This window comes from Coffea arabica, chromosome 11e (assembly GCF_036785885.1).
Source record: "Coffea arabica cultivar ET-39 chromosome 11e, Coffea Arabica ET-39 HiFi, whole genome shotgun sequence".
Taxonomy (NCBI): Eukaryota; Viridiplantae; Streptophyta; class Magnoliopsida; order Gentianales; family Rubiaceae; genus Coffea; species Coffea arabica.
In genome coordinates, this window is record NC_092331.1 from 60,580,877 (window position 1) to 60,594,869 (window position 13,993).

The 13,993-nt window shown below is 37.2% G+C and overlaps 2 protein-coding genes across 7 annotated transcripts; one reads left to right on the plus strand and one right to left on the minus strand.

The window, feature by feature from the left end:
• The first annotated feature begins 7,343 nt into the window (after positions 1 to 7,343).
• On the plus strand, positions 7,344 to 8,195 carry LOC113718771 (uncharacterized). The gene has a single exon (XM_027243687.2). The coding sequence runs from the start codon at positions 7,344 to 7,346 to the stop codon at positions 8,193 to 8,195; it is 852 nt and encodes a 283-aa protein (XP_027099488.1).
• Positions 8,196 to 9,705: 1,510 nt separating this feature from the next.
• LOC113719527 (AMSH-like ubiquitin thioesterase 2) lies at positions 9,706 to 13,993 on the minus strand. 6 transcript variants are annotated; one of them, XM_027244746.2, is made up of 8 exons: positions 13,951 to 13,993; positions 12,686 to 12,951; positions 12,397 to 12,486; positions 11,940 to 12,002; positions 11,754 to 11,828; positions 11,099 to 11,161; positions 10,656 to 10,708; positions 9,706 to 10,160 (listed from the first exon to the last, which is right to left on the minus strand). In XM_027244746.2, exons 2-8 carry the CDS (start codon positions 12,884 to 12,886, stop codon positions 9,986 to 9,988), a joined length of 720 nt encoding a protein of 239 aa, XP_027100547.1. In that variant the 5' UTR covers positions 12,887 to 12,951; positions 13,951 to 13,993; the 3' UTR covers positions 9,706 to 9,985. The 6 variants fall into 6 exon arrangements, 4 of the variants coding, with proteins under 4 accessions (XP_027100547.1, XP_071928778.1, XP_027100546.1 ...); XM_072072677.1 differs by lacking the exon at positions 13,951 to 13,993 and adding an exon at positions 13,752 to 13,944; XM_027244745.2 differs by lacking the exon at positions 13,951 to 13,993 and adding an exon at positions 13,632 to 13,944.

The window sequence follows — 13,993 nt, forward strand, 5'->3', positions numbered from 1 at the left end:
GATAAATTTCAGTCCGCCGCTATTGATATAAGCGTTAATTACATTTCAATCATGTTTATCCGTCCAAACTCATCATAATCCAATTATGTTGATACGTACAAACTCATATACTAATAAATGGATTTGAATATGCAATGAATTTCGAATGGGTGTAAATAAATACCCGATTAAACCTATGTAATTAGTGGATAGTGGTTGATATGGCTCATCCATTTATATCCATTTTAAAATAATTATACATTTAAATTTAAATTTTAGTAGATGTTAAGCAGATAAATTTGAATTTTCTACCAAACTAATATCAATAAAATATCGTTATCCTTTGTCAAACAACATGCAAAAAAAAAAAAAAGAATAAGTACAATTTCAAATGAGTAGTAAATGGGTGATTAAATATATTATATGTGTATAAATAGATTGACCCATTTATTAAATCATTATAAATGAGTTAACCCAATTACATCTATTACTCGATTATAATTCATTCGAATCACACATTTTCACACCTATATCTATCAAGCACATCTATATATATATTTTTACGGAAACGTTAGAAATATTATTGATATAAAAAACAACCTATAGAACTTGAGCAAATGCCCATATTGAGCATTACAAGAATGTTTTTAGACATTGAGAATTTAGATATTCCTCATCTTGCACTAACTTAGTAGCATAAACACTAATCCTTCTACTTATCATATTACATTCGTGATCTATCCAGCTAAATGAATGAGCATTCCATAAACAAATAGATTTTAGCATTTGGATGTCTTCCAGTTGAGCAAAATGTCTTATGTCTTGTTCAAGCACGTCTATAAGCAATCCAACTATTATGTTGTGCCCATCTACTCACAAAAAACGGGGGGTGAAGCAAAGTGATTCTTTGGTTTTGATCAATTGTATACCTCATCTCAATTAATAGTCTTTTTCCTTAAATACATCCATTCTTGATCTTATTCCATGGCATTAATAGTCTTGATCTTAAATACATCCATTCATTATAAAATGTCTTAACCGAAGACCAAGAGAAATAAGAGAAGCTTCCATGTTCAATTATGGCCCATGTTCTTTCGACCAAGTAAAATACTAAGGTCCAAAATTCAAATCCTGCTCCCACGTCCACAATAATGGTACAACATGATTGAATGATCGACCATTAAAAAATGAAAACTCGGAAATGCTATAAATAGAAAACTGAGTAGTGTTAATAATACTCTACTACTAGCAGTGTCAAATTTTGAATAATTCCATTGGATAGGGAACGTCAACAACTCAGGTGCATCGCCCCACACCCGGCCGTGTCCACTCTTTCAGTTTCAAGTTTCTCAACTTCAGAAGTTTCATAAACATATTTAGATGGGTCAAAGTCAATCTTTGTAACTGCCTGCTGGAGCCGAGGTTTTGACCGGCGAAGACGAAAACTCAAAGGCGCTGGAAGCCTAATTTCTTTTTCTTTTTCTTTTTTTTTTTGTGTGAGAAAAATATGAAACTCTTTCGTCCCCTTTTTATATTCTCAACCACCTTTTTATCTCACATACATCACATCACAAAAAGTGCTACAATGCTCTATCCACACAAAGATTGCATTTTTCTGAATTTTTTGTAGAAAAAATACTGTAACGATTTGATGTATACGAGGTAAAAAGACAATAGAGAAATATGTTCACGAGAAAAGTAACAATTTTTCCACGGAAAATGGCTGTTCAAACACAGCTCATCCCTTTATGATTAATTGTCCCTCGTTTGTTTTGCTTAAAATTTCAGTGTGTCAGCACTGGTGGATTGTCTCGGTGGTGCCACCTGACCACCACCGAGTCAATCACCCTTTTCTTCTCTTATCTTAAATTCTCTATTAGAGCTGGCAATTTGTCCCAAGTCCCAATGGGCTACCCATGCCCAAAGGAACTTTGGGCGGGATGGGTATTATAATTTGGTATTGGGTTTAAGTTGGGACACATCCCAACTATACCCATTAATGAATGGGAAAGGATGGGAAATACTTGGGTACCCATTGGGCTCAAATGGCAAGGGCTCCGTTTGGATTAGCTGTTTTTGGTAGGTGTTTTTGAAATATTTTATTGTAGCAGTGTATATAAAAAATTTTTACTATAAATTTTTTTTGAAATATTTGATATATTAATATGGATGGGATGTTTCTTGAGTTATTGTATATTGCTGTAACATTGTATTTGAAAAACTTATTTTTTGAAAAAAAAGTCAATCCAAACGGAATCTTAGATTCAAAAATTATCTTTAACAATTTTTATAGTCATACTAGCGAATATAATCTAGTAGTCTTCCTAGTCATTATCCACAAGAATTTCCAGCATTTCAGTTAGTTTAGACCTGTCATCCTTGGACAATGATAAGGATAAATATTCAACATCCTAAGGACCTTGGCCATCTTGATATATGTTGGAATATGGCTGTATATCTATCTTTTCCTTTATTTGTTAATCCAATTTTTGGTGGGAATCTTGAGTATAAAGCACTTGCATGTTTATTTAATAAAACTAAAAGAAATTTAATAAATCAAAAATATTAAAATTATATACAATCTAAACCCATCCCAAAATGATCCCGCCCAAGTTAGTCCCAAAACACATATGGGTAAGGTTGGACCCAAACCCATATGACTCGGTTCCATCTCAAACCCAAGCAAATCCCGCCCATCCCGCCCATTTTGCCACCTCTATTCTCTATATACAAGAATAGTAGTAGCTATTTGGTGGATTTGATGCTCCCTCACGTGTCCTGCCAATTATCTTCTCAGAATCTCGGTGCTCTATTTGACTAATTCAATTGATTAGGCCAACTCAGGACAAGGGGCACAAACGGTTGCAGGTGCAATCGTTTGTGCGGGTTGTATTCATTTTTCACGGCGCATAACTTCCATTGTACACGATGTAACTTACTTTGTACACGATGTAATTTTACAACACTTTTTTGTGGGTCCCACACATGGCGTGAAAATCGAGTTACATGGTGTAATTTGAGCCGCACAAATTTTTGAGGCCACATCGTGGCCGTAAACCTTCAGGAACGGTTGTCAGTTGTCACTGACAACCGTTCCTGCCCCATTTCAGCCACAACTCATGATCCTGTTGGGAAAATTGTGACTTGAACTCGCAGAGAGGAAATTTTTGACCTGAACTTGCAGTTTTTTATAACCAAGCACTGTATGCAATTTGAGCCTTGATTCTCTTTTTTTTGTTTTGTTTTTGTTTTTGAGGGAAGTCTTGATTCTCTTGGACATGTATGTAATTAATAACCAAGCAATCTCTATGTCTATGTAATTAATAACTGGAGTCTCGAAGAATCAAACGTGACTTTTGATTTTCATTTTCGTATATGGGAGCATGATTTAACCAATTAGAGTATCCTTTGGTGTGTCCGGTACAATTGGCTAATTCCTTAGAATATTTGTATTTAAAAAAAATAACCGTCAAATACACCTCTAAAATGAGGTGTTTCTCATTCTATAGCGGCCGTGCTGAGTCAGCATGGCCGCATAATTAAATATTTCACCGAAATCTTGTCTGCAAAAAATTCAGTGGTGCAGACTGCAGAGGGTGTCAGCGCGGACGTGCTGACTGGGCACGTCCGCGGCTGAAAAAGCTGCTTCTGGTCTAAGCATGTGTCAAACGCGGACGTGCACAGTCAGCACGTCCGCGGCTGACCAAACTGACTCCAAGTCTGCGCATGTGTCAGACGGGGACGTGCTGACTGGGCACGTCACGGGAGATACAAAATGAAATCAGTGAGTAAGGCTCAAATAATATAGAAAAAATAAATAAATTAGGAAAAGGAGGAAGGAGACAGCCATGGCTGCAAAGCCCAGTTGCATGTGACGAGGAGGAAAAGAACCCATTTTGAAATAATGCCATCTGGGTTTTGCCCAGCCAACATACGGGTCCGGTTGCCTCCATTCACAGATTCCAACACAACAAAATTTTCTAGTACCATCACAGCCTTATGAGTAGTGACCACTGCTGATGCTGATGACGGCCGATGAGGATGAGCAGGATAACCATAACGAGGACGATGACTAGGTGTATAAACCGCGCAATAGCTTTTCTATTTTTATTGCCTTTTCTTTTCAGTCAAGGGCTGTTGATTTTTTTTTTTTGGCGAAAAATTGCTGAGAATCATCGGCATTGTAGAAAGAGGGGTAACTGTCCTTAGAAACTCCACAACCTCATTCTTTCTGTCTAATATCCCTTCTTCTTCTTCAGGGCTCGCAGTTCAGAACATAGTCAATAAAAAATCGACCCGGTGGAACCTCGAACCGGGTAATGAAGAAATCATAAGCTTAGCAGAGAGAAGGAGCAAAAACCTATCTCTCGGCTGCTTCGTTTTCTCAAGCTAAAACTAGACGAGCAAAACCAGACAAAAAGAAAGGCTCAGATCTGTCAAAAGGTCAGGCAAAGAGGGAGGAGCACCGCCATGGCTACAAACCCAGGTGCATTTTAGCATGGAGAACCCATCTCAAATAATGCCATCAGGAGTTTGCCCAGCCAAGTTACGGGACCCGTAAACTCCATGCCCGATTTATAACTCAGAAAGAAAGAGAAATATCATCACAGCCTTATATCGAACAAGAAGAAGATGATGATGATGACGAAGATGACGGTGATGATCTTGATGCAGAGAAAGAGTGAAATGATGATAATAATAATAATAATAATAATAACAATGCATTCTTTCGTCTTCTCTCCGAAATCCTGTCTGCAGAAAATTTTGTAGTGCTGGTCTGTTGTGTCAGACGCGAACGTACCTAGTCCAAAAAATATTATGTGGCCATGCTGACTCAGCACGACCCGTATAGTTTGAGAAACACCCTGTCAGAGGTTCATTTGGTGGATTGTTTTTTTTGTCCGTATAATCTAAGAAATTAGCCGGTACAATTACACTAGTTATCTATCTATTGATGTTCTGAACAAAACAATCATGTCACATGTGTTTGTACAGAGTGTATTTTTTGAAATAATTACTGTAACATTTTTTAAATATAATATATATAAAATAAAAAATAATTAAAAATACAAAAAAAATATATTAAAAAATATACTTATGATACAAGTAAAAAATTATTTAAAATAATTCACATATTTAAACGCTCACACAGCAGCACAAGTTACTAGTACATGACTCGTCGCTCAAAAGTCAGACTTTGACCTCAATGTACACTGCTCCGTCCGTCATCATTAATGAGCTCATCTCTAGAAGATTTACACTGCTGTTTCTTTAATTCTTCCCCCCTCCCCACCTGCCCCCCTCTTTTACATTTATTAACTGGTTTCTGAAAATCTATTCACAGTCCTGTGAAATAATAATGTGGAAACAACTTGAATACTAAAACGAAATTTCAGAAGAATTCTCAATTACATATACATTAGTCAAGAAATGTGAAAGGAATTCAAAAAAAAAGAAAAGAAAAAGAAAAGCACGCAGCAGATAGCTGGTGGAGATTGGAATATGCTTCAGCTTCACACGTGGGCAGCTGAGGGGATGAAGCAAAAAAAGTTGAAATAGGAGAACCGCGTTACTTTTAAGCATCATCAATCGAAATTGAAAACGAAAGCCAAAGAATTTTCTCTCTCTTTAACAATGCGCTGAACTCCCACTACAATTCGAGACAAATTGCAAGACGGCAACATTACCGCACGTGTTGTTGTATGTTAAATTAACGAGTAATTTCGCAATTTACAACGTGAACGCGGAAACCTTTTTGCCCCACCCCTCCCTCCGGTCATTTCCTCTCACTTTCTTCTTCTTCTTCTTCCCGTTTTATTATTATTATTATTATTATATTTTGCTTGCCATCCAAGCTCCCCACGTCCTCATCACACAATCTAAACAGGCAAAACACACACCACCAAAATTGACGGACCGTCATTAATTTGATCTTTTCTACTTTGATAAGTCTATGGCCAGAGAAAAAGGAAAATGACTTGCCCGCGTTATACATAACACCTCAGTGGCCGTTGGCCTGTTTATACGTTGCTGTCAGGTATAATACTAGATTCGGTCCAGGTTAAAACTGATCCGGTCAAGTCTCCTCAAGCAGCGCGGACTATTGTGGACGACATTCTATTATGTTTATATAATATATAGGCCCTTTTATGTAATTCGATTAGTAGAATTGTTGTAGCCAAAGCCCATGGCTCAAATTCATATGGATAGCAATTTTTCGAGACGCATTGCACGTGAGATCAAAAAAAAAGTCAAGCACTAAGTTAAGAAAATAGTTTCAAAAAATCTAAAAAATAGAAAATTCCAAGAAGGTACAAACCAAACAATGCCTCAACTTGCACTTACTATTAGATATGATAATGTCTTCACCTAACACATTTTTTTTTTATCATACACAGACAGATAAATAAATAAAATAACTGAACTAGAGGATGACTCTATAAGAGGTTTTTGACAAGAATGGATAACGGTAAAAAGATAAGTCGAAACTTAACACTAGAAAATGGTACCGAAATGCCCTATGACTAGGCGTTTTTCATTTGTTTGAATCATGGGAGAAGCCGTAGCAATTTTTTAAAAGTCTAAAAGATGGACGAGACGACATTGAGCAAATGAAGAAATGAGGATGTTACAACGCATTTCCATATCAAAAACTTGCATATAGTTGACATTTAGCTCAAATCACATTAGAGAAGTATATGTTTTTACATTTTGTCATGGATGATGTATGTGAGAAAATCAAAACCCCTACATTTTCTATTTTCTTTATTTTTTTTTTTGTTGAAAAGTCTAAGCCCTTTAATTTTCAAATGCGAAATCATGGTCCTATCCTTCTTTTTTTTTCCCTTTTTTTGAAAAGAAATTATGGTCCAATCTAACAAGAAATTTCCTCAAGTGCATCATCTTTAATGTCGAAGCTTAAAAAATTTAAGCTTCCAGAATGGTTGTAACTGTCAATGACGTGCCAAATTAATCTCATCCTAATTAAAAAAAAAAACACATTAATCATCTCACTCAATTGAATTTATTTTTAGCACACAAAAATATATACACATATATATTAAACAATATTTAATGTCAATTCAAAGTTTCAAACTTTGCAAGTAGCAGACCAAACCAAACTTCGTACCTTCCTCCCTAAATCTCTTTACTTGCGTGTGTAAGCACAACTACCAACCTCCACCTCCCCATTTATACCACCCTTACTGACCAGCCCATCCCTCCCCCTCATTATTCTCATCCCTCTATCCTCTTCTCTATCTACTACTGCTATATAACAACAGAATTCTCCTCCAAAACTTCTCCATAATTCCAGCAAGAACCGCTCTTACAGAATCTTAGGAAGCTACGGAAAGAAACCAAAGATGCAGAGAATCACTCAAGAGTTCGAAAAGCACCTGAAGCTCGACGAAGAAGATGGTAAAGAAAACGAACAAGAAATAGAATCCCACGGTGAAGATTACGAAGATTATGATGATGATGAAGACGAAGATGATTTTTCTTTTGCATTTGATGGCGTAAATTTCTCAACTATTTCAGCTGAGGACGCGTTTGATAACGGTCAGATCAGGCCGGTCTACCCCTTGTTCAACCGGGATATTCTGTTGGGTGGTGGTGTTGGTGACGGGCAGGATTTGGAGACTTTAAGGTTGAAAGATCGTTTGCCCAACGTTAAAAACGTGTTTGTAGAAGCTGAGGATGATGGTTTTCAAGCAACGACATCGTCCTCGACGGCCGATGGGGAAGCAGTGGGACCCTATTGTGAGTGGTCGAAGAAGGTGGTGGAGGCGCTGACGCCGAAGGGTTGTAAGAAGAGTAGCTCAACGGGGTTTTCGAAGATTTGGAGGTTTAAGGATTTTGTGCATAGGAGTAACAGTAATGGGAGAGATGCGTTTGTTTTCTTGAACCACCCGACGCCGTCAGCGGCGGCTCCTTCTGCTGCGGCGGTGAGCGCGAGGAAGGAAGAGAAGGCGGCCGAGGGTGTACCGTTAAAGAAAGTCAACGGGAACAATGGGGCCGTTGGAGTGGAAGCAAAAAAGGTGAAGAAAGTGAAGAAGAGTAAAACGGCGGCGTTATCACCTCATGAGGTGTATATGAGGAGTAAAGCCAAAGAAGGCGACCGCCGGCGTTCGTATCTCCCTTACCGGCCGGAGCTTGTTGGTTTATTCACTAATGTCCATGGTGGTGGTCTGACAAGGAACGTGCATCCCTTCTAATCGCAAGACTTATATATATATATATAGGATTTTTTTTTGCTATGTTTTTTGTTTAATCTGCTGAGTGTAAGTTAAACACTCCCCCCATTCATTGATTTTCTTGTATCTACCTAAAATATGTATAACCACTGCCTAACTTTAGTAATAGGCCTAAATCTGAAAAACTCATCACTGATTGAGTTTATGTAAATCTCCGATTGTATTAGTTGTGTCCTCTGGCATTTTGGCTTTATGCTGTTTGCTGCCATCAGTTGAAGCACGGAAATAAGATTTTTCATTCACAATTCACATTTTCATTACTGTTACATTTTAGGTATATGTTGAATTTGTCATCGAGATTTTTTTTTATTTGGTTTTTTTTGGAGGGGGGGGGGGGGGGGCGCGGGGGGAATTTGGGTTGTGTCCTGGAAAGAGGTGGGGAGGTTGCGGGAGACAAAAATGAGTTGGTGGAACACAATTTTGGCATGGATTCCTTGTGAATTTCGTAGCAGTTTAACGTTGTAAGCTTGTGAGGCCAATGGCAACAAGTATTGCCAAATTGTCGATTGGAGATGCAATTATACGGAGTTCTTATAGAAAAATATATTGTAGTGATTTGATACGTGTGAGATAAAAAGATGGTTGAAAAAAATATTTTGATGTATATGAAATAAAAAAATGATTAAAAATGTGTTTATGAAAAAAATTTTCTATTAGAAAATCAAAATTCAAACGAGGAACATTTCTGCGGGGCATCTAGTTTAGGGGACCTTACCAATTTGTTGGAGTATTTGCTTATGTTGAACTTTAATCTGAAACAAACAACTGTTTTGTGGAAAAAGGCTAGGTGAGTGGAGATGAGATAACCTCCAAAGTTGGGAAATTGCTCTTTTGATGCATATATATACTTCTAAATTTGTAACATACACAGGTAGATTGGTTCAAGGGTTGTTACTTGTTGAGCACCTACACAACTTGGAAATGGACCAAAAAAGTTACTAGAGAAATGAAACTTTGGATTGTACTGTTTGAGAGTTTTTAAGCAAAAATAACATTGTAGTATTTTTAAAAATGTGATGTAAGTAGAAAATGTGTTAACCATAGATGCCCAAAAATTTCAAAGAAACATTCTTATGGATTATGGTCGTTGGCCTATTTGGCTTTAGGATTTGTTCCAAGTTCACGATGATTGATTCATACCGGAACCTTTGGTACATTGTTCCATGGTTCACGGGCTCCCTGGCTGAATCGTTCTGCTCCGACCATTGCAGAAAAAGCTTTAACTCTCTCTAGATGGAAAAATGCAGGCGGGGTAGACATAAGATGAAGGTTTTGTTTATCAGCAAGGAGGCCACAAGACAAATAAATTGCTAATACAACTTTGAGTTATATTGAAAAAACTAGATCATGGCTGCAGTACCACCGAGGCACAAATTCTTGGTCCTACGGCATAAGAGGCCAGAAACATCAAATCAAGTGACGAGGAGGAAGACCAAAAAAAAACCTAGTATCAAGGGAAGACAAACACATGTTACACCACGATAAAAAGTTCCATTCCTCAGAAACTTTCTGAAATCTTCAGCTACATTGTAATATACACACAAATCAAGTTCACTGGAATCTTAAACAGACACACCACACAGAGAAATGTGCCCTTCTGAATGTAACCACTTTCTTCCGCATTCATCCACTTTTCTTTTTAGTGTTTGATCATATGTATCCTGTCCTGCACCGTAGTCTGTTTTTGAGTATTTTAATACTCCACGAAACATAGAATGAATGACGAAAGAAGGCAAGATGTCACGGCAGCCTCATCGTAAATCACATACTTCCAATCTCAGATTTGGATTCATATAGACATTGGAACAGTTCTCATATATGGAACTTCCGTCAGCTGGTTGTGCATGAGAATGAAATCCCTTCTCTTTGCACTCCTTCAGGATGCTCATCCCAACAGGGTCAGACAGTCTAAATACGCCATATTTCCTGAGACATATATATATATATATATATATATATAACGATCAAAAACTCATTCATGTCAGTTAACATCCAAGAAAGTTTGCACATTGCACCTTAACTTTGTGAAAGTGGGACCTAAAAGGTGTGGTCAAACATCCAATAAATCAACCAAGTCCAAGTTACATATTGAAGTTGGTTCTGTGAATTTCTCTTATTTATTGTCCTGTATGAATTATGGTGAGTGCTTGCTAAGTGTGCCCTTTATGCTTCTGCATGCAATTTGTTGCGTGAAATAGTATTACCTCCAAACTCAAAACTGAAAATCCAAAATATTCAATCCAGCATGCGACTTCCTTTACTGAATAGGACTAATCAAAGAATGAATGTAACTTTTGACTTATAAAATGTGAAATGTGCCAGTGTGACGAACATTCATATTCATGAAAAGAATCTGCAGAAAACCTCCATTGTTGATGGTTCTTTGGACGAGTTTGCAAATCTGTGATGGACTTAGATTACCTTGACTCGTCATTTGGAGCCAGAACAATGCCAACAGCCTCAGGTACCATAACCTTAAAAGTTTGAAAAAAAAAAGAAATTGACAAAATTTACCAGAAGCCTGAAAAAGAACAAAATACAAAATACAACCAACGGACACATCTCTTAGCTAAAGTTATAATGCTATTGGTAGCCCAAGACACTATCAGAAAGTAAGCATAGCCTCTTTTTGGTAAAATAAGCACATATCTACAGATACGTTAGCATATTTACTCCAGAAGGATCCTGCAGTTTCCAATACCTGTGGAGTAGTTTTGCAGATTATTTAAAAAGATTTTGGTCAATAGATCTTTACAGAATATTGGGAAGTAAACTACAGAATTTCAAAGGGTCTCCAGTGAAGTAAAACCAGCCGAATGTACCCACACCAAAAAAACAGCACCACAAAACTTGAACTTACCTACCTGATATGAATATTGAGTGTGCAAATCGACTGATGACATGAAGCAGCTTTGGGAAGGATGCGTCTGAAGAAAGAATAATAAATGCATTTATTCTTAGAATAGAAAGAGATCTATCAAGTGGATAATAATTTCCAAAAACCAGAAGTATGAATGAAATCAAAAAGAAAAAAAAAATCCAGTATTAATAGCCAATATACACTAAAAAGCAAAAAAAGAAACACAAACCAAAATAGCACGATGTAAGCAAAAGCTAGTCGTCAACAATCCAACCAAGCCAGATAGGCAGCTTAACTGGTCAACTGCTATTTGGTTCTGTCCAGTTTATGCGGTATGCAAAATAAATGTTTAGAATTTGATACTGCACTAATCTGAGTGCTATTTGGTTCTGTCCAGTGCATGAGAGATACAAAAAATGTTCAAAATTTTGATACTGAACTAATCTAACCAGTCTAGTTTCCATTAGTTTGGTAAAATTTAACAGGTTTCCGGCTTGTCCAGTTTTATTTGGATCAAACTGACAACAGTTTCTGTCATTCCAATCAAACCTGAAATTCTAGTTAGTGGTTAATAGAAATGCAAAATCATTGGGCATTTTGTAAGGCAACAAGCAAGCTACAGCAAACTTCTAAGTATTGAACTGGAAAACCATGCATACATGAATCCATCCAATCGGAACAAGGGACTGTTGACTTTGTATGGCAAATATCTCCTCCTCATTTAACGCTTGACACTGTCAAGGATGATACCAAATTAGCAGCTTGAACACAATGCTGCGAAAGAGACCACTGAAAATTCGAAATTCAAATCAAATACGATGTAATTTAAGCACCAAATAACTTACAGAGTTGGGTGTGGATTCTTGTTTAGGCACTATCAAATTGGTCACATAAATGTTCCTCTCTTCCTGCACAAATTTTGATAAGAGCAGAAAACTACTACTCAGTTAAAGATTCTTTTTCAAGTAAAAGATCCTCAAGCAGGACAGCTGATAATTCCATAAAAATATCTTCTAGAGCCAAACATTATGTCTCATGTGCCTCAAAGTACACCACGAGATGCTTAAGTGGTATTATATGGGACAGAAGTTACAATTAGCATTAAAAAAATGAAAAAAAGCTTTGTGTATGTTTGAAAATGAGTGCAAAATAATGTGATCTGAGTGAACTAAAAGAGTATAGATTAACTGAAAGAGGTCATCGACCTACTTATATAAAAGCCATGTGAAGAATTTCCAGAGCTTCACATGCTGGAAATATGCAGTCATGATAGTAGATGGCCAAAATTAACATAGATCTTACAAGGCAGGCACCAAGGACTCCACAGGTCTCTAAACTGTTTTTGGTGTTCTCAATCGCAAGGTCAAGAAAATCTTCCAGCAACCTAGCTGACTGAGAAAACCAGAAAAGTGTCGGATCAACAATTGCTCTAGTTAGTTTCTTGCTCCTCCAAAAAGAAACACAATGTTTATTATTTGGAATTGGAGAATGGAAAAATTAACGAAAAACAACACTTGGAAGGCCATAACTCAAGCAAATAGGTTATAGTCCAATACCAAGATAAGCAAGGTAGTAGTTTTATGGTCCTTACAATGTGTACATCTTTAAGGGAATTGCAATCTGCTGGCTTGTTGATTGAAGATTCCGGATAACCATCTAGTGAAGCAGGACTACCACCGAAACGTGAGATTTCAGCCCCATGAGGCACAGTATGTGTAAAGGAAACACCAGTGGAAGGAGAATTTTTTGTGACGGTATGCACATCAATCTGGCAAAAAACTCCAGCAGCCATGAAAATATCAGGGACACAGTCAGCTGAAACCAGATGCTACCAGTGCCAAATTTTGCCGAAGATACCTAAACATTGACAATAATGTGTAACTAAAACCAAACACACAATGGGTATTCCACTATTCGTTAATAGCCATTCAACTTTATGAGAATCAAGCAACCAATTACACCAAACTCTACACTGTCTACCTCAAGTTCGCAAAATTAAGAGCAGCAAAAACAGTAACACTATGACTTCACTTGGCTTCACCTATTGAAAACCGATTGGCAATCAGAACTGAGCAACAAATAGCGAACTTTACTATAGGAAGCACTATCAAGACAGTAGCTTTCTGACTGCAGTTCGGTAATCTCAGCTTAGACAGCAAAATCATTGCCATAACATCTGTAAAGAAACTCACGGTTTAAGCTGCTGATAACAACTAGCATATCAACCTAAGCTGGTTCTTACACTTTCTCATTGCTTTACATCAATCAAATGTGCCCACTTCGTGATTATCCACGTCTATAAAGATCAAGTTTTTAATACCCACCTCGGGCACCTAATTTTAGAGGATCCAGCAGTAAAAGTGCCTACTGTCTAGTCTTGCCTTTCAAATTTTCTTACCTGTTCTCAAAAATGAAATGATTCATAGCAGAGTCACACACCCACTATAATGAAAAAAGGATTCAAAATTTGCCAGCCTCAATTTCGCATGCTCATAAGTGCATAAATAAACATCATGCTTTGACATTTAAACAATCACCAGTCGACTTTCATTCGAAAAGCTATGCATCCACGAGTTTGTTCAGCTGAAAGTGAAATTGATTTTTCCCCCCTTGTTGAAAGGATCAAATTTCCAGCTATGTAACAGCAAATATTTTACCAAAAAAATAAGCATCAACCCTCTACTCGTTCAGAAGCCGTATTTCATCAAGTTCATAAGGGTTATGTCACACAATATTGCCATGATCTCTTTCAAAACCTTGCAGTTGGGCCTATTAAACACGTTAATAAACAATAACAGTTGTTTGGAAGGGCCTGTAAACTTCACATAGACATGATCAAGGAAGAGAGAGATGAACCTGGGCCAATAAGGAATGAGTTCAGTCATCAACTATCAGCTCC